The sequence below is a fragment of the Pagrus major genome, chromosome 24, assembly GCF_040436345.1.
Source record: "Pagrus major chromosome 24, Pma_NU_1.0".
Lineage (NCBI taxonomy): Eukaryota > Metazoa > Chordata > Actinopteri > Spariformes > Sparidae > Pagrus > Pagrus major.
The window spans coordinates 20,391,521-20,414,901 of NC_133238.1; the positions used below are offsets into that span (position 1 = coordinate 20,391,521).

Below are 23,381 nucleotides of genomic sequence, written 5' to 3' on the forward strand. Positions count from 1 at the left end.
AATCAATTATCAAAATAGCTGGTGATTAATGACAATGAATCAATTAATCGTTGCAGCTTGACTTCTTGGCCTTGATGCATTTGTCGTACTGCAGTTTGTGCTTCTTTTTTCAGGCAGAACAATTTAGTTGCAAGTCTCATGCAGACGATGATCTGTTTTTAGGGACTCGCTCTTCGCCTTTTGCTCCAGACATTTTCATTTTGCACGTCTGCTTTCTGTTATATACAACTCTTCTTCTCTGGACTGAAGGCACAACATCCTGGTACTTTTTTGTACAGGCTGCCACAGCTCAAGCACAAGGCCAAAAACATCTTGATCGCCCCCTGGTGTTTGGCGGTTAGTGATGATTTCAGTTTTCAAGCAGCGAATGATGCATTTTAAATATCAGTATCACAGTCGATCGTGTTCATTTAATTGTGGTAAGCCAAAATTGTGATCACGGTCAGTATTTGTTTAATAGTGCAGCCCTACTCAAAATACACTGATAGTAAAGCAGAGTGGTGGAGTTGGACTAGAACACATCGAGGATAGTTGATGAAAAACTACTCTCACTATAGAAAGCCTTTCAAAAGTTTGGATATCCAGAGAAAGTAGGTCCCCACGGAGCTCTTTCTGTGGTAACAGATGGCACTGGTGCCCACAAAAGCCAAAACTTGTATCACTCGTCTGCTCGTCCAACAGAGCTCTTTATCTCACAACCTAACTATTTGTGACAAGTAAAGAGGTGACTCTTTCTTTCTTGGACTGTTCATGCTTTTGGCAAGTTTTCTCCCCAATCTAGGCCACAGTTTTTCTCAGTTTTTAGGCTGTGTTTACTCGTTTTTCATTCCTGGTTTCTAAGTGCGTTGACCTACATGGAGCCTTTAAAAAAGATGCAGTATGACAAAATGTCTTCTGGCATTTTGAGTCATCGGATATGCTCACGTTGCTTTGGACACACCTCAGCGGTACTCGGCTGAGTTAGTTATGCATGGTCTCCTTTGTTACCCCCAGTCTTTTCTCTAATGGCCATCACGCAAGTTGTGATGAGGTGACACAAAGAATAGGAGTTTTGTTTTAAAAGTTTAAGATGAAATGGCCCAAAAACACCTTTTTAATCACACAAGTTAATGTGTCGACTCGTTTTCCTAGACTGCTCATTGAAACTGCTCCAAACGCAGCTCCACATAAACAGCAAATGATGCTTGATTGTTGAGTTGACAGAAAGCTGCAATTTTACAAGAATTTTATAATAAAATAATACAGGGCTCTGTTGTCACGTTGAAATTGGCAACCATTTTGAGAAATGGCAACCAGTTCTTGGCCTTTGGTTTCCATCATTGGCAGCAGTTTTTAATGGCAAACAGCAAAGTCGAACAACATATCCACAACTCGTGTACCAAAATTTTCCCTGTTTTTCCGAGTTGTTGTTGAGCTCTGGGATGATACAGGGCCTTTTTGAGAACAGCTCGCACCAAAGTATTCATAATCATACATAGCTTTTTGTAAGACATACACCAAATCCAGTGTGTTGCCTAAATAGTACTCTACAAAGTCACAAAAAAGAAAAAATGAGAAATGGCAACAAACAAAGCACATTTGTAACCCTTCAGGTGACTCGATTGAAGCGACCTGTTGTTCTTTCACTGCCTATGTTGCCACCCAGTTGCCTTTCTGTATCTATAAATCAGCGCTGTAATGATGGTAAGTTTGGAGATGATCTGTTTTTTAGAGTTGCTGTTGGGTTTTCTCATTTTTTCCCCTCCTTGCGTTGTGTTTCCAGGAAGGACGTGAGCAGTATGAGCTGGCTGCGACCTCGGAGCAGGGCGGCAAGAAGAAGGGGAAGGGGAAGAAGAAAGAGAAGGATATGGACGAGCTGAAGAAGGAAGTGGACATGGTGAGTGTCTCAGCTTCACTTTTGTTGTTTCCACTCTGTTCGCTGCCCTCAGGACCTTCTTCCTCTGATTGTCCACTGTCTCCTGCTTCATATGTAACTATCTCGTTCCCTCTATTGTGTTGGTTTTATTACTTCTACCTGTTTCTGTGACCTTTTCTCTTATGTAAAATCACATTGATTACATTTTAAGAAGTACCCATGACAGTTTTTTTTACATATAGTGTTCAGTATTCAATTTTAGGTGTCACAGCAGGCTCATTGTCTTCTTCTATCTGCCTTTTTGTGCTTTCTTTTATCTTTTAAACTCCCACACTTCCTCCCTTTCTCCCCCCCTCACTTAATTTCATGCTCCCCTGTTCTCAATTTGCTCATCTTCCTTCTGCTCTTCCTCTTACTTATTTCCCTTTTATCCTTCCTTTCCTTTTTGTTCCTCCTCCTTTCCTTCTCCTCCTCTTCTCTCTCTTCTTGTCCTTTCACTCTTTCCCCGATTTTGTCATTGTAAAATGAAAGGTCAGCACACAATGCGGTTACTGTCACTGGATATTTTGGCACATTGAACACACACATACAAATATACAGTATTTTGCACACACAGACATGAACACTGGACTGATGCCACCTTGTTTTCTCTTCGCAGGATGATCACAAGCTGACCCTTGATGAGCTCAATCGCAAATATGGAACAGACCTCAACAATGTGAGTGAAGTGTTTGTTTCTGAACGTGTTGCATTTGAAATGTGTCTCATCTGCAGCTTTAAAAGTCACACTGACAGCCAGAGTTCTCGTCATGGAATGTACTTTTGAAAGGAGCGTTCTACGTTTATCATGGAGATCAGATATCAGGAACGATACTGGCGGCCATTAACTTCCATTTTTCTCTTCAGTCTGTCAGTCGCTGAATGATAAATGAGGCCCAGATGAATTAAACAGAGGACTTTGTTTAAAGACATCTTCTCTCACATGATGAATGGAGAGTCAGCGAGGGTGTGATCAGCTACTACAGGCTCATCTCAAAGAGGAAGGAGATGATTGCCATTTGTTTATTGCTTGAGGTCTCTCCTAGTTTCAAGGGAAATGCTATTTCGAATTCAGATTTTCCTTCTCAATAAATAATTAGCGTCAAATGTGCTCGACACTCACCATAAATAATGCAAAAACCAGCTGGTGTTCAACACATAGCATTCTCATCTTCAGGTTGTTTTTATTTTGACCCAATGTATAGTGTGAACTTTCTTTGTGTTTACTCTTTAGAGAGTGAGATGAGAAACCAACGTCATCTGTCCACAACCAGCAGTCAGATAACTTAGCTTAGCGTAAAAACATAAAGCATGAGGATGCAGTTAGGTTGCTTTTTTTGAAGGTAGCCACATCGTGGTTAATTCTTACATATTGCACCTTTAAGATGTAACTAATATTGTTGATCTTTAACAGTGCTTACAGGCAGATTTTATTACCTTTTAGACAGAACAAGGCTAGCTGATTCCTTGTAGTCTTTACGCTAAGCTAGTCTTTATGCTAAGCTATGCTAACTGACTGCTGGCTGTAATTTCATATTTATCATACAGAGATGAATATGGTACCAATCATCTCATCTAAATCTCAGCAAGAAAGCAAATTAATAAAATCTGCACCTTGATGGCATAGATGTTGTCACACTCCATCTAGCCCTCTCTCCTCGTGCAAATGTACTCCTGGTCATGCAGGAAAGATCAAGGAGAATAGTTAATCAGTGCCTTTTAAATTGGGGTCTCCAAGCACTGCTTGCATGTGTGTGATGCAGCAGTTGTGAATAATTTATCAGCTGCAGAAGCCCCTGTGCCCTGATTTCATATGATCCTATTTGCTTCATCTTCTCTCCTCTCGTTAAGCGTCCTCCTTTACCTTCACTCGTCTCCTTTTCTTCTCCTTCCTCTTCCCTCTGTTTTCTTCCTCCTACCTGCTGATGAAGGAAATGGCCCTGTTTTTCTGTTGATGCTGCGTTGCTAGGCAACTAGTAGCACCCACAGTCGCCCCACTGGACTTAAATATGTGTCAGTGAGTTTGTGTGGTTGGATCGAAAACAATGAGGCTGTGCTTCCAATGCTGCTGTATTTATGATGAGACATGGTTGTTTATCTCGTCCAACATGTCAACTATCAGTCAGTTGACACATCTGGCTTTGTATCTGAAGTTTTATCACCAATTGTAGTTGAATATGTCATTTCCTACTCATGTCAGGGTTTGACTAGTGCGAAGGCTGCTGAGATTCTGGCCCGTGATGGTCCCAATGCCCTCACTCCTCCTCCCACCACCCCAGAGTGGGTCAAATTCTGCAAACAGGTAACACCAGCATCACTGTAAACTGCACAATATTTGCTTTGGCAGCTCGTACAGTCGTTGATATTGATGCTTTTACAGTTTTCACAAATCAAGAAGGTGCTTACTCAAAATCTCGCTGCTGTTTTCCTTCAGATGTTTGGCGGTTTCTCCATGCTTCTGTGGACTGGTGCAATCCTCTGTTTCCTGGCCTATGGTATCCAGGCTGCAATGGAGGATGAGCCCGCGAATGATAATGTAAGAAAAGGTCCTCAAAATATCCATGTGATGTCTTGATGTGACGGCATGTTATGTGGGTTAATCATGTGATGGCAAGGTGGCAGGCTATCCAAGGAATTCATGAAATGTTGATCTCTTACGAGGGCAAACCAAGAAGAGATTTGACTTTTTACTTTTTTTTAAGATACTTTTTGTTTAGTTTTTGGTGATATAATTGGCAATATGTGCACTTAATATATCGGTATAAGTTTGTGATGGCAAGATGGCGAGCTATCCAAGAAATTCATGAAAAGGTGATATTTTACGAGGGCAAAGCAAGAAGAGATTTGACTTTTTACTTTTTTTTAAGATACTTTTTGTTTAGTTTTTGGTGATATAATTGGCAGTATGTGCACTTAATATATCAGTATAAGTTTGTGATGGCAAGATGGCGAGCTATCCAAGAAATTCATGAAAAGGTGATATTTTACAAGGGCAAAGCAAGAAGATGTTTGATATTTAAATCTTTTTATGGTGCATTTTGTTTATCATGTTTGTTGGTGATGAAATTGACATGTTGAATCAATGTATCAATTTGTAGGTTTAATAAAGGAGTTAACTTTACAGTACATGTCTCCTCTCCTTCTGGAAAGTAAATGACGTATTTTTAACGTTCACAGTTGTACCTTGGTGTTGTGCTTTCTGCTGTCGTCATCATCACTGGTTGCTTCTCCTACTACCAAGAGGCCAAGAGCTCCAAGATCATGGACTCCTTCAAGAACCTGGTCCCACAGGTACCTCTCGATAGTTTCTATTCACGTAACTGCCTTGACATTTAATCCACATCTACTGTTTTTCTACTAAGATCACAAAAAACTGCTGAAAAACATGACATAACACTGTGTTACAAGAAACTGAAACCACTTCTTTGACGAAACCTCATGTCAGCTCTTAATTGTAGTATGCTAATTCAAGGTCTTACCCACTTTGTAGTACAAAAACAATACAGTCTTCTTCGACATCTGAATCTTATTAGCTCTGTTGAATAATCTGGAGGTTTAAAAAAAGGGCTTTTTTTCAGGATGTGGAAGTAGATGCAGCTTAAACAGAGAGAAAAGAAAGCCATCAGTCTCACTTTCTCTTCTGTCTGTCTCTGTCGTGTCTCGTCTCGTAGCAAGCCCTGGTCGTCCGTGACGGTGAGAAGAAGCACCTCAATGCCGAGGAGGTGGTGGTTGGTGATTTGGTGGAGGTTAAAGGTGGTGACAGGATCCCCGCTGATCTGAGAATCATCTCCGCCCACGGCTGCAAGGTGAGTGCCCTTGATCCAAGTTGTTTACTTCCATCTAGGACACATATGAAAGGAATACAAACTGAAAAACATTTCTCCATTAAAACATTAAAGGAGGGTGCCTTGACTTTTTAAATTTCAGTCTGCTGCTGTGCTCTTGCGACTTGAAAAACATTTCTATTCGTTAGTGCCTTGAACCTCTTGAAGTTAGTGGCTTGTACTTGTTTTCGAAATTAAAAAGGGCTACGGTTAACACGTTTTAAGTCTCTGTTGTTTTTAATCTTCAAACAAAATGTCGAGCATGTTTATCTTCATATTGCTAACATTTAATTATCAGACTGTTAACAAGAGCTTGAAGCACCAAACTGCCCTCTGAGACTTTTTCTTTGATGTTACTACTGTAAGAAAGGGACTCAAGCTCGTAGTCTCATTACAAGGACAGAAAACAAGTCTATGACCCATTTTTGGCCCTAAACTCAACTCGACACCCAGTTATGCCCCGTGCCTTTCCGTCAACCTCTGCATCATTCATTGTTGTATCTCGTCACCTGCCTCTGCATCATTTAGCCGTTGCGCCATAATGCATCCAGAGTGCCATGTGACCCAAATCTGCCATCTGCCCCCCTGAGTAACCATACAGAAAAGAGTTTTTAACGTTGGAGGAGAAAGTTTGTTTTGGCAGCTAAGGCGGATGTTGCCACTTTTTCTATCAATCACAGTCGTATGTTTCATTTCTCAGGTGGACAACTCCTCTCTGACCGGCGAATCAGAGCCCCAGACTCGTACTCCTGACTTCTCCAATGAGAACCCACTGGAGACCAGAAACATCGCTTTCTTCTCCACCAACTGTGTTGAAGGTATGATGACAGGAGGCATCAAAGCCATTCACAGACAGTGTTTTCTGTTTTTAAGAGAATAATCTAATCGTTCTTGCTACAGGAACTGCCCGTGGTATTGTGATCAGCACCGGAGATCGTACCGTGATGGGTCGCATCGCCACGCTGGCCTCTGGACTTGAAGTTGGACGCACCCCCATCTCCATTGAGATCGAGCATTTCATCCACATCATCACTGGCGTGGCCGTCTTCCTTGGCGTTTCCTTCTTCATCCTCTCCCTCATCCTCGGATACACCTGGCTTGAGGCCGTCATCTTCCTCATTGGTATCATTGTCGCCAACGTGCCAGAAGGTCTCCTGGCTACTGTCACTGTGAGTCCTGCTGTTTCTTGTCTATTAAAGGTCCAATTATAATCCCAAAGACGACTAACTGACCTGAGCGATCTCATCTCTAGGTGTGTCTGACCCTGACTGCTAAGCGTATGGCCAAGAAGAACTGCCTGGTGAAGAACTTGGAAGCTGTGGAGACCCTGGGCTCCACCTCCACCATCTGCTCCGACAAGACCGGCACCCTGACCCAGAACAGGATGACCGTGGCCCACATGTGGTTCGACAACCAGATCCACGAGGCCGACACCACCGAGAACCAGAGCGGGACCTCCTTTGACAAGACCTCGGCCACCTGGGCTGCCCTGGCAAGAGTCGCCGGACTCTGCAACCGTGCTGTCTTCCTGGCTGAGCAGAGCGGCCTCCCCATCCTGAAGGTAGGTTTCTGTTAGCCTCTGTTCTCCTGCCGTTGTGTTTCTCTCTTGCTGTTTACTTGAATAAATAATACCAAGTATTAAGACTTCTCTGAGACAACAACCCTCAGAACAAAGGTTTTCACATGAATGAATGTTATTAGGGAAATAATTAGCTCTTAGAACTAAAAACAGAAGTCTGCATTGTCTTTCATCCTTTGTTCAACAACAAGAGAGCCTTTTCTGCTGTTCTAGGCCTTTAGTTTGTGCGCTCATTATGTGGGCAGGATTTAGAAGTCCTGTTACTGCTGACTCATTTTCCAGTTTGATCATGTCCTTTTTCCAAGCAGTTATAAAAATTACATTAAAAACCAGAACAGTGTTCCTCTAACCTGGTGTTCTTTTCCTCTGATATTGGCTTCATTTCATTTCAGTAATGCCAACACCTGTTCAAGTGTGCTTCATGAACGATGAGTGTTTGTTCAAATCTGTTTCCAAATGGCCGGTGCAACAGACTTCCACCAACCGAACTGGCTAACTTCAGGTTTAGCACCCGGCTAACTTGAATTCTGATAGCGAAACGAGTCATTTTATCTGGGTTGTGGTTCTTGTCTGAACTGAGCAAATTAAAACAATGGATGAATATTCAAACATGTCTTTTTTTAATCCCTTTGGTGTCTAATAGGATTCAAAAGTGGTTCTTCCTTCAACTGTACCCACAGATTGATTTTGGATGTTAATATCAGACATAAAAGACTTTGTAAATGGAAATATAAAAATGTCTGTTTGCCACTCAGGCCAACAGGCTTGTTTTCCAGCTTATATCACCCTCCCTGGAGTGTAGACACACACACACATGCTGTAACCACTTAATTATTCCTAACCGCAATCCCCCAAAACACACACCAACACACACAGTTGTATGTATGTCTCTTGGCTCCCCCAGACTTTCCTTAGAGCCCAGTCTCTGGTTTCCACCCTGTGTTAATAGCCTGTTAACGTGTGTGTGTCTGAGTGTGTGCTCCCGCATCTGTGTGTGTGTGTTAATCACCTGTAAATGTCTGGCTGGCATCATGGCTCTAATTACCAGGCATTCTCTCTCTCACTGCTCATTATTTCTTCCTCAGTCACTGTTACAAGAGTGAGAGGAGGGTAAACATGGGGATGGTGTTTATCAAGGCTGGTAATTATGATGTAAAAATATAGAAAATTAGCATTTTTCTTTCATGGCTGGGCTCCCAAACGGATCTCTGCTCGCTGCTTTTGTTTATGCATTGTAGGTGGATACAAAAACATGTCTAGTGTGAGGAGTCAGACAGATTTTGTGCACTCAGACCACTAAAGACAAATATTTTGACCAAACCTCTGGTACTTTACTTAAGCCCAACAGACATACTTTTACTTTACTAGAGTATTTCGATTTTATGCTACTTTTTACTTCCATTCCACTACATTTGGAGGCAAATGTACTTTTTCCTCTACTGCATTTATTTGATAACTATTAAATAATGCCAACGCCAATAAAGCTAACGCCGATAACGCCAATCTTGATAAAGCCAATTGCGATAACGCCAATGCTGATAAAGCCAATGCCAAGTCAACACTAAGTATACAGTTAAACATGTAAATGTATTTAATTTACTACTTACAAGTACATTTATTGCCAGAAAATGACTTTTAATACTTAAGTACATCTCATATCAGATACTTTAAGACTTTTACTCGAGTACTATTCGTATGGATGACTTTCACGTTTACCAAAGTAATATTTCAACACGATATCTTTACCTTTACTCAGCTGACTTATATGATTCATCTCCTCCCCTCTCCATCTTCCCCCTCCAGAGAGATGTGGCTGGTGACGCCTCCGAGTCGGCCCTGCTGAAGTGTATCGAGCTGTGCTGCGGATCGGTCCAGGAAATGAGAGAGAAAACTCCCAAAATATCTGAGATCCCGTTCAACTCTACTAATAAGTACCAGGTATGCAAAGAGCAGCTACTTTCGCAGCTTCACTGGGATATGGAAACCAGTTGTTTGTCAGGAAATGTCATGGGCTTGTTGATATATTAAATGTCAGGGTATTTTCTTCTCCTCATGCTGATAGTAAATCCACAATGTAAAAATGTTCTTGGTGCTTTTTTATTCCCTAATAAAGGTTTTGGAAAAGGTCAACTGAGCCATAAACATGGAATTTATGGCTTCCTTGAGTTTTGGTCATTCGTTTATCTGCCCTCTTTTATCCAAGTTTGAGCATTATAACGCACATTACAACATGAATCTGTTAACTGACCTGTTTTTATTTTTTTCTTTAGCTTTCCATTCACAAAAATAGCACTGAAGACGGTCAGTCCAAGCATCTGCTGGTGATGAAGGGAGCCCCAGAGAGGATTTTGGACCGCTGCTCCTCCATCATGATCCAAGGCAAAGAGCAGCCTCTTGACGACGAGATGAAAGACGCTTTCCAGAACGCCTACCTGGAACTGGGAGGTCTGGGAGAGAGAGTACTGGGTAAGAATTTGAAATGACCTCTCAGAAAAGCTCCTCATTTGGCCTGTTTTTCTCATCCTAAACTGCTTCATCGTCTTGTGTCCCATCCAGGTTTCTGCCATTTCGACCTGCCTGATGACCAGTTCCCAGAAGGCTTTGCTTTTGACACTGACGAGGTGAACTTCCCCACTGAGAACCTGTGCTTCATTGGCCTCATGTCCATGATTGACCCTCCTCGTGCTGCTGTGCCCGACGCCGTCGGCAAATGCAGGAGCGCTGGAATCAAGGTAAAGATGGAAATGACTTCTTTAGCCGACATAAAGCTGTTTCAGTCGGCCTACTCATGTGGATGATGATGTTAAAATATGAATACACATATGTGCAGTTGTATGTCCTCCAAATGGCCTAATTAATAATAAATCTTTATAATGGTTGTGTAAGTGGAAGAGAAAGTGTTCCCCTTCAACTAACCGGCACAAACATTCTTCACACCTTCTTCTAGGTTATCATGGTTACAGGTGATCATCCAATCACAGCTAAGGCCATCGCTAAGGGTGTAGGCATCATCTCCGAAGGCAACGAGACCGTTGAGGACATCGCTGCACGTCTGAACATCCCAATCAACGAAGTCAACCCAAGGTGAGTTTGTCACGATACCAGAATCTCAAACTTTGATACAATACTAGTAAAAAGAAAGTGGAGTACCTTAAGGTTGTGTTCTGGGCCCGGTTTTGTTCTGATGTGTCGTGTCAGACGTACGGAATGTTTTCTAACCCAAGGCTTTATATTCTTCAACCATTTCTAATTATTTGTGTAATTTTCTGTCTTTCCTTTCAGAGATGCCAAGGCTTGCGTCGTCCACGGCGGAGACCTGAAAGACCTGAGCGCCGAGCAGCTCGACGACATCCTGAAGTACCACACTGAGATTGTTTTCGCCAGAACCTCGCCGCAGCAGAAACTGATTATTGTGGAGGGCTGCCAGAGACAGGTAGAAACAAAACACATCAGGAGGTGTGTGTGTGTGTGTGTGTGTGTGTGTGTGTGTGTCAGGGAGAATATCTTCCAGCCTCTGCAGTGTTTGTTTGCTGTTTTTTTTTTTTTTTTTTACAGTTTGGCACACACAGCATGTGCCTGCGCCTTATTATGTAAATTCATGTGTGAATATTTGATATCCATATCCCCTAATGCTTATTTATGATCATTGCTTTGGCCTGATGACTAAGTTGGCAGAATAATCAGGCAGAGCATCTGTCAAGCTGTGACCTCGACCGCACATATGAATATTCACAAAGTGCATCAGCAGGCAGCGCAAACTCTGTTTAAACTCTGCTGGACTGTGGATTTGTTTATTTACATAAATGTTGTTGTTAATTATCGCCTGATCAAGCGCCATGTAAACAACATTATATTCTTCTGATACGGTGCCAGCTTCATCTCTGGGCCTTTATATTAAAGGAGCAGTGTGTAGCTTTGAGGGAGAAAGTTTAATCAGAAGAGAAAGTGCTTCAACAAACTAAGTAAACAAACTCTGCCACATTTCCAGCTTCAAACAGTGTTCTGGGGACCTTATTCTCCGCTGAGAACAGCTTGTTTATTCAGATATGGAAATAATTTGTATTATTACCTCAACAATACTGTAAATATTAAAATTCTGAGTTTAAATTTATTCTCCAATACTACAAAGTGCCCCTTTTGAAAAAGAAAACCCTGGCTACGTATGTTTCTACAAAAATAGCTGAAATACATCTTTAAATGGATTCAATATGGTCGTCTAAGTTGCAGAAATAATTAACACAATGCTTCCTGGAGGGAGATTAACTATGAGTTGTTGTTGACATTTCATCTTATAAATTATGTAGGTTAGATGTGCTGCAGCAGGTTGAATGAATTATGGTCCTTGGACTTAACTTGTGTACATTTAAGCGCATGAAAGCAATAAATACTGATATATTTATCCTTCCTTCACATCATATTAATAAATCTTAAAAGATGCTCTTGGTGAGCGGGAGTGAGAGGCCCAGATATTAACGTGAGGTGGAAAACTAATAATCCTTATCACTTTCATTAAAACAATAATTTTCCTCTCTGTCAGGGAAAGCCCCGCAGGCTTTTTATCTGCACATCCAAAATTCACTTTTTTGCCCTGAACACGAGCTCTGTTTCACGTCCGACTCTTATTCACTTTCATCACATTCTGTCTGCTCTGTCAAATAAAGCAGAATTGCCCTGAAACCCTTTGAAAAGCGGAGGAAACAGGAAATTATTCCGTGTGACGCAGTGTAACTTTAGAAAATGGAAAATGTCACTCAACAGCGAGGATGGAGACTTTTCTCTGAAGAGGAGCTGACACCTGTTGGCTTAGTCGGACTTAAATCGGTTTGACTTCTGCCAAGGGGATGTGTCACATTCTTTGCTCCTCTAATCTAAAATAAATTAAAAAGCATAATTTCCGCACACAAACATTAATATCGCCCTCATCTCTTCAGGGAGCCATCGTGGCTGTGACAGGTGACGGTGTGAACGACTCTCCTGCCCTGAAGAAGGCCGACATTGGTGTCGCCATGGGTATCGCCGGATCTGACGTCTCCAAGCAGGCTGCTGACATGATCCTGCTGGACGACAACTTTGCCTCCATCGTTACAGGAGTGGAAGAAGGTAACACATTGTACTTTACAAGTTGTTTAGCTGAAGTCTTCAAATGATTAAAACAATTACTTTATGCGCTTTTGTCTTGTCCTCGTCAGGCCGTCTGATCTTTGACAACTTGAAGAAGTCCATCGCCTACACTCTGACCAGTAACATCCCTGAGATCACCCCCTTCCTCCTCTTCATCATCGCCAACATCCCTCTGCCCCTGGGAACCGTCACCATCCTCTGTATCGACCTGGGAACTGACATGGTAAAGATGGACGAATTGCAGCTTTTCATTTAGCTTTGCACTGCTAAAACGCTTCGTTTTTACAATGTGTTGCTAGTTAGCGATATTCAAAATGAAGACATACATTATTCCTGTCCTTCTGACAACACTGTGGTTTAAAAACGTATGTCGACAGAAACGTTACTTAAAAAACATAAAAAACCTATATTTTTCTAATGTCAATATGTCAACTTGCTGACGGTTTAATCCTGTGTCTTCTCTCCCAGGTCCCTGCCATCTCCCTGGCTTACGAAGCAGCCGAGAGCGACATCATGAAGAGACAGCCCAGAAACCCCAAAACAGACAAACTGGTGAACGAGAGGCTCATCAGCATAGCCTACGGACAGATCGGTAAACAGAAAAGCAAATTTACACAGTTTAAAATCAAACCAGAACCAGGAGTTTGCTCTTCGTGGCTCCTTGGCGGATTTTTTCTGGAAAGGCAGCTCAGTATCTGGGTGGTCCAAGATAACTAGAAGAGCGGCATGCGCCAGAAATAGGCTCGTACTGATAGAGAGCTGGAGTGTGTGTGTTTGAATGACGATAGAGACGTCCCTCCGGCTTTTGATTTTTTCCGTCTTTGGTAATGAAGCCAAGAATAGGTTCGACCCCCGTGAACTTCCTGGACTACCTAATTATAAGAGCAGAGCACAAGCAAATAAATCTTCCCAGACATTTAAAATAATCAAATTTTATCTTCACGGTTGGTTTATCTCTTGACGATGTCAATAAGTAATGTGCTGAAAGTAGAAAGAAGAAGAAAAACCACTGCCGTTTTGATTAAGCCATTGATTCCTCAGAAAACGACTTCGTCTCGTGTGTTTATTCACTCGGTTTTTCATCTAATCACACGTGGTTTAGTCCTCAAAACTCCCCAAAAGGCTGACAAATCAAATTTACCGACTCAGTCCATCACTTTCTCATGAATTTTATTCCCCCCAGTGGAGCACGAGCCCAATTTGTTTGCTTAATCATTTATTGACTCCTGGTTTAATTTCAAATTCGAAATTAACGGAATTTATTCATTCTTTTGAAACTGCTCTAAAGAGGAACTCATTTTAATTGGCAATGAAAAGATTACACAACATCAGATTGATGTCTTTCTTCATCTAATCACATCTCCTCCCTGCAGGTATGATCCAGGCGCTGGCAGGTTTCTTCACCTACTTTGTGATCCTGGCTGAAAATGGCTTCCTGCCCTCCACCCTGCTGGGCATCAGAGTGAACTGGGATAATAAATACATTAATGATCTGGAGGACAGCTATGGACAGCAGTGGGTCAGTAACATTTACTGGACAGACCGCAAGTAAAGGTTATAATCTGGCCATCATCAATCATTGCCTGGTGTTAACTGTTTCTGTTCCGTGTTCCCCGTCAGACTTACGAGCAGAGGAAGATCGTGGAGTTCACCTGCCACACGGCCTTCTTTGTCAGCATCGTCATCGTGCAGTGGGCCGATCTGATCATCTGTAAGACCAGGAGGAACTCTGTCTTCCAACAGGGAATGAAGTGAGTACAGAAACATTTGTTCCAACATGTCGGTGTCCTCTCCCAGCCTGAGTCGTGGATGTTTTACATAAAAATACACTCTCCTCTCTCTGCTCTGCTGCTGAGACAGCTGCCATCTTGCATATCATGCCTCCTATTTCATCCCGTGCTGTGCTTTTCTTGGAGGAACTCTCGTTAACCTCAATGTTTATTTTGGTTCCCTTAATCCTGGCACAAAAATGAGGAGGATTTTAAATTCCCAGCTATTTTCAGTCATTCTAAATGGTCTGTTTGGTTCTGTGGTTTCGTTATCTCAAAGTCTTAATTTTTCCTCTCCTGTGCGTTTCAGGAACAAGATCCTGATCTTTGGACTATTTGAGGAGACCGCCCTGGCTGCCTTCCTCTCTTACTGCCCAGGCATGGACGTTGCCCTCAGAATGTACCCTCTCAAGTGAGTAAAGCACAATCCACCAGTAAGACACGTGTTATGGAAGCCTCTGTCTGCCAGTGTGAAGGAAAAAAAAAAAATCTGTTAGTCATAATAATAATAAGAAAAATGGTCAACTCAATGAGTTATAATCTCAGCATAATGAGTTAGCATCTTAACGGCTTCAAATCTCGAAATAACAGCTTTGAATCTCGAAATAACGACTTTGTATCTCGAAATAACGACGTCGTATCTCGAACTAACGACGTCGCATCTCGAACTAATGACGTATCCCGAACTAACGACTTATCTCGAACGAATGACTTAGTATCTCGAATGAACGACTTAGTATCTCGAATGAATGACTTAGTATCTCGAATGAATGACTTAGTATCTCGAATGAACGACTTAGTATCTCGAATAAATGACTTAGTATCTCGAAATAACGACTTCTTATCTCGAAATAACGACTTCGTATCTTGAAATAACGACTTCGTATCTCGAAATAACGACGTCGTATCTCGAAATAACGACGTCGTATCTCGAACGAACGACGTCGTATCTCGAACTAATGACGTTGTATCTCGAAATAACGACTTTGCATCTTGAAATAACCACTTTGCATCTCGAAATAACGACTTAGTATCTCGAAATAATGACTTCGTATCTCGAAATAACGACTTAGTATCTCGAAATAATGACTTCGTATCTCGAACGAATGACTTCGTATCTCGAACGAATGACTTCGTATCTCGAACGAATGACTTTGTATCTCAGAAGAGGGACTTAGTATGTCAATGATTCTCATTATTTTGAGATATTCTGAGAAAGTCTCTTATTATAATGACTTGCAGGAGCTTTATTTTTTCCATCACCCCGGTAGAGATGGTCTTCCCTAACATACAGATGCCGTGGATCATGCCGACTCCACCTACCACATGTTGATCATCCACGCCCGGGGCACTGGATCAGTTTCTCATCCCTCTTTTTTTGTGTGTGTTTTCCAGGCCCAACTGGTGGTTCTGCGCCTTCCCCTACTCCCTACTCATCTTTATCTATGATGAAATCCGTAAGCTGATCCTCAGACGCAGCCCAGGAGGTGAGTCCAGAGTCCATGCTTTTATTATCTTCTCTCTTCCCTCTGCACTTTTGCCTCTTTTTTCCCATTCTCTTTTGTTTTTCCTCTCCATGGATCATTTTTTACGCTCGGCACTTCGGCCTTTTCCTCCATGTTCCTCCTGTCTCAGTTATATCCAGCCTACAGAAGAAATTGCCACTAAATCCTGTGTTTGTTTGTTTTCTCTCCCTGTGTTTCCAGGTTGGGTGGAACGGGAGACCTACTATTAAAAGACCCATCAGCCTGTCAGTCCAGTCAGCTCGCATCTTCTCCTCCACTCCCGTCTTTGCATGAATATTGTCTTGCTGCTCGGAATAAAATTTTAACCTCTGTGAAAAAAAAAAATTGGAACGTGTTTTTATATTAGGGAATGCTTGATACTACTATTAGACAAATAATGAGATGGAACATGCTGATGATGATGCTGATGATGATGTTGATAAATGATAATGCTAATAATGACATGAACACTGAACATTGACATGACTATGCGTGCCTTGTTTCTGAAACAGGACCAATTTTATACATGTTTTTAACAGTTATAAACGTTAAATAAAAATGCGCTCGAGTCAGGTCCCACAAACGTTTCCTGTGATCATTTATTCTGTGTGTGTGTGTGGTTTGATTTTCCTCCTCAGGCCAAAGAAGAAGCATCAGATCTGCGTCTTGCTAAAGTCGAGTCATTTGTTGGCTGCATCCTGTGAATATTATAGCACAAACAGCAAGATTTTGTACAAGATTTTTCACATTTACACCTAATTATTGGCTTTTCCTTTTTTTAATTTCAGTCTTGTCATTTTTGTGAAATATCTCATGTAGTATTTGTTTGTTTTGAGTAGAAATAATGAGCCAAACACTTAATCCCTTTTCATTTGGATTCTTTTAGATTCTCTTTTTGCAGTTTCATGTCAGTATTATTAAGAAATGATTCACTTGGTTGGATAGATGGGTCGGAGGTTGACGTATTAAATACGCAGCAACGCTCATTTTAGCTCAGTGAAAAATCACTTGTGGTTGGGATGAATCTGAAAATGTTTTTGAATTTAGAGTTAAATGTAGGAAAAATCCATTTTAGTCCTAATTAATGAATAATACACCAACACAGAGGATAAGGGGCCCTCATCCTCATTTTAATTTAATGCTTTCTCTCATGAAATCAAGATACATAGACTAAAAGCTCAATTTCCAGACAAAAACCTGGGTTTAAGTTTTAAATTTGGTTGGAGGGGCCCCTGAGAATCTTTTGCCCTGAGCCCCAACAGACTCTAGACTCGCCCCTGCCTTTTGGTGCACTGTAAGCACTCGCTCATTTTTCGTTAAATATTTGTGTTTACACTTCCACGCAGTAATGGCAGGGCCAGCACCGCTTACCGCGTCTCCAGTCGACTCTATCATGTCTTCAGCTTCCAGTTCTACCGTGAATACAGGCAGAAATTATGCAAATGTGTGACATGGTGACGTAGTGTGATGTCATGAAGTCACGTACCTAAAGTAGACGGCTTAAATATGCATAGACTCTCCTCTAACTTTGGACGGATGGACAGACAGATGATTTCTAACCTCACATGAACTTTGCAAAGTCTCCGTGTTGTTAAGGCCATGGTGGGTGTTAGTTTACCAAGAGGCACTGGGATGCTTAATCCAATATCCATTATGCTTAAAGCTGTGAGTTTGAAGCAGCTACTGCATGAGGTCTCAGTCCTCCCACGCAACGCTTGCAGAGTCTTGACACACAGAGAAGAGGAGACTTCTAAGACTTTAGGAAGAGGAGAGCAGCGACTCAGCCTTTAAAATGCAGAGGGAAGAAAAATGTACTAAAATCTGACACATTTACATTTATTCTTCTTCTTCCACTCTGCTACAGTTTAGAGACAAGCATTGTAATTTTTACTCCACTACATTTATGTGATTACTTTAATTACCAATTACTTTGCTGATTACATGCTGCATCAGAGCCAAAGTAGAACATTTTTAATTTATTTCATCAAGAATCACATCAAAAATAATTCAATTAATTATATATATATTATATATTATAAATAAATATATGGATCATTTATTCTTACTTGTACTTCTGATACTTGAGTACATTTAACATCAGATACTTTAAGACTTTTACTCGAGTATGACTTTTTTTTCTAAAAATCACTAAAAAATGTCAAAATGTCACATCAACAACATCAATCTGAAAAGTTACTAGTAACTGAAGCTGTAGTGGAGTAAAAAGTACAAGATCTACCTCTGAGATGTAGTGAAGTAAAAGTATAAAGTTCCATAAAATGAAATACTCAAGTAAAGTACCTTTAATATGTCCCCGTACAGTACTGGAGTTTAAAATATTGACTTTTTTTTGACTCCTCGCAGCTTCATGATCGGTAAACAACCAAACGTCGACACCTGTGTCTCATCCCAGTGAAACCTCCTCGTATAGCATGAGGCTGAGCGTCCTGGGAGCTCATTAAAGGCAAAAATGTTTAGATGTATTTGATGTTGTACAAATGTAGGTCTGCGTGAGTCTTCTTTGTCTTCAGAGACATGAATTTAAACATGCACGACTCCAACTTATTGAGATAGCATTTCCAAGACTGTTTAATATAACTAAAGCAGAAGTCATCAGCTATTTAAAAACACTAAAAGAGCAGGAGCTTCACTCAGGAATCAGATTGTTGTGCAGTAAATATGTAAATGTTTTATGTAACGCTGACGTTCTTGACCCATAAGTGCATCAGCAGCAGCAGCAACTAAAAACAAAAAGGTTAAAAATTAAAGAGCCCTAACTGTGTTGAAGCAACCGCAAAATGACAGCATGGGAACAATGCAGAAAACAACCAAGCAAGAGAAGTGCATGGAGCCATGCAATAAATCTGATGTATCACCAAATGCTGTTATAAAGGCCGACTTCACTTCAAGTCGACAGGACACACACACACACACACACACACACAGGGACACACTGCGAGTGCTGCATGTGTTTCTGTGTCAGCGAACACTTCAGCTCTGTCAAGATATCACACATCTCCCGACTGACCCCAGTGACAGCTCTGCAACTCTGATCTCCACTGTGTGTCAGCCTGTGTGTGTGTGTGTGTGTGTGTGTGTGTGTGTGTGTGTGTGTGTGTGTGTGTGTGTGCGATGTTAACTCCCCTCACATCTCCCCTCTGTGTGTCTCCGAGGACGGGCTCTGTTCAGAGAGGGTGAGCTGTGTGGTGACAGATGTCATAGAAGCTGCCGAGGAGGCACCTTATGGAGGCACGGAGGAAGTGGAGGGTGTCGCCTTCAAGAGTTTAGTCTCCTCTTCCCTCCCAACAACCAGCGAGTTGTCAGACAGTTTAAACACCCGAATCATCCTGATAGTTGCGGTGGATCATTTGCTCAGCTTGACAACACCAGCCTCTTTATGGGTTGTACATGAAAAAGAAGAAGATGAGAAGCCAATGTGCCAAAAGCTGCAGTTCCTCGACTGGCCACTAATAATAAACCTTTTACAGATAATTTCCTCGTTCATGACAACCGTACAGGCGGTAAATCTTTATATAACTCACTGGTTTAAACACTAGTGAGGCTTAAAGTTGCACATAATTAAAGGCATGGCCGCTTTGAGTGACTGCTAGCCACTAGCCAAGGACGTTTAACTATATCTGGACACGGCCACGGAGACAGAGCCACGTTCATTCCCGGACACCTGGATCTTCCGTGTTGTGGGGCCCATTAGTCTTCCGCCAACCGAGCTGGCTTACTTCTGGTTTAGCGCCCGGCTAACTTGATGATAGAATAATGTAATCTCGCGGCTCTTCTATGGGAAAACGTCTTTTCAGGCACTTCAGTCAGTGCCTTCAAGTCTTCGGACACATAACCAGCAGTGGGAGGCATCTACCAGGCCGGGTGAGCTGCGTAATATAATTCGTAGGATTGTGAAGCTCGGCCTGCTCTCCAGACTTCAGCTCAATTTTTAGCATAAATTATTAATCTCTCTCTGCTGCAGTTTCCCAGGTACTAAACCAGGGAAGTCATTAGGCTTCTTCTGCACATGCAGGGAAAACTTTATTTAAATCCAGCTTTAGTACCCTCTGTAGGTCGTGTTTCTGACTCAGCACTCAGGCACCAGCTGCTGATGTGGGTGTGGATATTCATAAGTTTGGCGATTGCCAGACATCTGGATCTATATTGTCATTTACTGCCCTCCTGTCTAGCCTCTTAATGAAATCATCCGTGCCATGTCACACCATGTTGTACGAGCAGTCTGGACTGTGGGTCGGTCGTCTTTCCTGTGTTGCGTGTCAGCCCTCCCTTCCTGTCTGTAATGTCTTTAGTAATGATATAAACCTAATCATATAAGGAGGCTGGCTGAGCTCTGAGGTTTGGCATCAGTGGACCATGTTAATATCATCACATCCTCCAGAACCATGTGGTAGTTTAGTTCTGTGTCGAATCAAACACAGACGACGAGTTTAAACGTGAACGTTTCTGTCTGTCTGTGTGTGTCAGGACGCGGTGCGTTCACTCGGTCCTGTCCTGATACAGTCCGAGCATACTTCTGATATTATCACAGAACAAAATGTGACTATGATGCTGAACAGAATGTACCGACCGTCCTCCCGTCCTGGATCAGACAGCTCAGCCCTGAACTGCAGAGTTCTGTAAAGGACCGGTGCCACTAAAAGAAGTGGATGTGAGGTCAGATGTTGCTCCGCTCACCAGTCAACACCATAAATACCAGTCAGCTCATCACTAGTCAATACTTTTATCTCTTCTTTCCTTCCTTCCTTTCTTCCTTGCTTCCTTCCTTCCTTCCTTCCTTCCTAGTCTGCATTTAGACATTTTAAAGTGGAAACTGGTCATATGGAGCAATGTGACACTTCCTCCTGTAAAGAAAAGCTGCTTTTGATGCTTTTCAAATGATCCAAATACAGAAAATAAAGCTCCAGCCTGCAGCCGGTTAGCTTAGCTTAGCATAAAGACAGTGTGAAACAGCTAGCGTGACTCCGTCCAAATATAACAAACTGTGCTGCCTACCAGCACCTCATTAATTAACACGTTCTGTCTCATCTGTTTGAAAACTTCCCAGTGACAGCAGGCCTGTGCGAGGCTGAGCATGATGTTCACTGTCTGTGTTTATCCTCTCAGACAGGAGGGCTCAGTTGTTCAGCCGTCTCTGCTGCTGGATCTGTTCTGGGTTCTGACTGAGATAAAACTGTCTCCTCTCCTTATAAAGACATGATGTCACACAGGGAAACACGCACACACTGAACACACACACGAGCACACCATCTCTGCGTTGTGTTAAATGTCATTCCGATCATTTGTGCCACATGTTTCTGCAAGTCGTACGTATGACCGCTGCTGCTGCCTTTTAGCATCTTTATCCCAAATCCACATGTGGTCTCATTTATCGAGGTGTGGATCGCTCCTGTAAAGTAAACCTGGGGCGTTCAGGGACACAATCTCCAGGTTATATGGCGCGCGAATGGATATGAGCCGGACAATAAATAGACTTTTATGACTTTATAGGTCTCATTGTCGTCCTAGCTGCAGGCCGACTCTTGTAACGGCTGCTGCCCGCCTCTTTTAAAAGGAGCCAATGAGCCAGAAAATTTGTCCGAGAGCAAAGACGAAGCCACTTGTCCCCCGTGTTAGTCTTTGCATGACATTGTGTGTGTTTGGGAGTGGATGTGTTTCTGTGTTGTTGTTCAGTTCGGTCTCCCGAGGGCGAAACCAAGACACAGCAATGTTTTCCTCTTTCCTCCCTCCATCCACGCCGCTCTCTCCCTCTCTCTCGGTAAGAGGCAGCCCTCAGGCAGAAGTTATTTCTCAGGCAACTGCAGCTGCCGACTCTCAGCGCTGCACAGAGCCGAACCTTTACAGATGAATAATCCATGTCACCGCTGGAAATGATAACAAGAGGAACAGCAGTGGCATGAAAAATCGCTCTAATGATGAAATTGTCGGCTAAAGGACTGTAATAACAGTGAGTTTAGACTCAATTAGAGCAGGGCACCGATGCGATTGGACAGGCTGGAGATGATGTGTCCGCTAATGTCATCACATTTTAATTTCTTACCAGTTTACAGTGAGAGTTTCAGTACACTTCACAGTGCTCAGCTGAAACTGTGAGGTGGTGCTTCTCCTGTAGCTGCTCAGCTGTCAGAATGAAATGTTGGCATTGTACGTTTCTGCAAACAAAGGATAATATGTATGTTTCATACGTATCATATCAACATTTCTACAAAACATGCCACGTTCAGATTACATGTATATGACAGACAAGTTAGTGGCAACGAAACCAGATAATTCTGATGAGATGTTGAGACATTTTTCGGTTGTGCCACTGGCAAAAAAAAGTATTTTTATGACGAGACATTGGGACAATTTCAAGATGATTCAGTGTCCAGAAAAACTGATATTTTTTCAAAAAGACGTCAGGACTTTTTCTAGACGTGTTAGTGACGACAAAACTGGGTATTTTTTATATACTCTTGGACATTTTCCAGATGTGCTTGGGCCGACAAAGCCAGATATTTTAGACGAGACATTTGGACATTTTCCAGACATTTTAGTGGAAACAGAACCAGCAAAGCCAAAAAAAAGAAATGTTCCTGACTGTAGCCAAGTGTATTTTATTTATTTTTTTTGTTTTTTTGTTTTTTAAAAAAAAGAAATTTAAGTTGCAATTTGTTCCAGCAATTTGGTTGAATAGTTGCAGCATTGTATTTTTCATATGTATGTCTAATGAGCTGTTCAACACTGAATAAAAGGCTGATATATAAAGAAGATATATAAATCTACCTGCCAGAAACAGCAGACTTACCTTTGAGCTTTCACTGCCGACACTAGACGAGACGGATTCATATTTCATGCCTCACATTCCCCGTTACGCTCGTGCTCCCTGTCAAAACACTCAGAAATTTAATTGGACTGTTTCACTGTGTGGCATCATGACTTAAGTTTGACTTTGCATCACACTGAGCACTAATTAACTTGACTTTTCTGCAAGCGGAAAAACTGTAATGGAGGAAATTAAGAGCAAACTGAAGACTATAATTACTTCATACTCGTGTCCCTTTTAAAAACAAGGGAAAACTGCAGTTATGCATGTTGTAAACCTCCACCCAACATACAGAGAGTGAGCATAATCAGATATTTGCTCATCCTCATAAATTAGTCGCTGTTGTTATGGACAGATCAGAGATTCTCCAAGGTCCTGATGTGAACAGGGATTTCTCAAGATCTAGGTCACAGGTAATCAGAAGCTATTGGGTGCACCTGCGATTTTCATTTTTCAGACTCTCAGACTGCAGTCAGTCAGCTGGGAGGCTATATAATGGGGTTGCGGTTCCCCTGCTCAGTTGGTTGTGTGTCTTCAGGGAGTCGACACCTTCAGTTGGCGCTCTGAGTTTTGTCTTTGGGTGTAACTCTGAGTTTAATGTGTTTGAGTTTTCTTTCTTTTGGCCATTAAAGGTGCTGTTTCTTTAATGTTCACAGTTTCATCTATCTCAACCGCAGCATAAACAAACAAAACACAATAATTTCCAGATAGACACGCAACAGCAACATAATAATCTGATTACAAATACACAACAACATGAACCTTTTAACTATGATCTGATAGAAAACCTAAAAATAGATCATGCTGAAAGACAGGTGTGATGATTGAAGACGTGTTTGAAAAGAAATGGCAGCTCTGTGTTTAAT

At 41.9% G+C, this 23,381-nt stretch overlaps 1 protein-coding gene across 1 annotated transcript in view; it reads left to right on the forward strand.

Moving 5' to 3' along the window:
• Positions 1-16,275, forward strand: part of LOC141020374 (sodium/potassium-transporting ATPase subunit alpha-1) — a 29,428-nt gene extending 13,153 nt beyond the window's left edge. Inside the window, exons 2-23 of the mRNA XM_073495425.1 lie at positions 1,763-1,876; positions 2,514-2,573; positions 4,095-4,196; positions 4,329-4,430; positions 5,072-5,185; positions 5,566-5,700; positions 6,419-6,536; positions 6,619-6,887; positions 6,971-7,279; positions 9,101-9,235; positions 9,568-9,763; positions 9,854-10,029; positions 10,245-10,381; positions 10,580-10,730; positions 12,229-12,397; positions 12,487-12,641; positions 12,887-13,010; positions 13,792-13,937; positions 14,039-14,169; positions 14,498-14,599; positions 15,583-15,674; positions 15,894-16,275. Coding sequence (XP_073351526.1) covers positions 1,763-1,876; positions 2,514-2,573; positions 4,095-4,196; positions 4,329-4,430; positions 5,072-5,185; positions 5,566-5,700; positions 6,419-6,536; positions 6,619-6,887; positions 6,971-7,279; positions 9,101-9,235; positions 9,568-9,763; positions 9,854-10,029; positions 10,245-10,381; positions 10,580-10,730; positions 12,229-12,397; positions 12,487-12,641; positions 12,887-13,010; positions 13,792-13,937; positions 14,039-14,169; positions 14,498-14,599; positions 15,583-15,674; positions 15,894-15,922 — 3,066 coding nt within the window. The 3' untranslated portion in view covers positions 15,923-16,275. The remainder of the gene's footprint in view (positions 1-1,762; positions 1,877-2,513; positions 2,574-4,094; positions 4,197-4,328; positions 4,431-5,071; positions 5,186-5,565; positions 5,701-6,418; positions 6,537-6,618; positions 6,888-6,970; positions 7,280-9,100; positions 9,236-9,567; positions 9,764-9,853; positions 10,030-10,244; positions 10,382-10,579; positions 10,731-12,228; positions 12,398-12,486; positions 12,642-12,886; positions 13,011-13,791; positions 13,938-14,038; positions 14,170-14,497; positions 14,600-15,582; positions 15,675-15,893) is intronic.
• Positions 16,276-23,381: the final 7,106 nt, after the last annotated feature.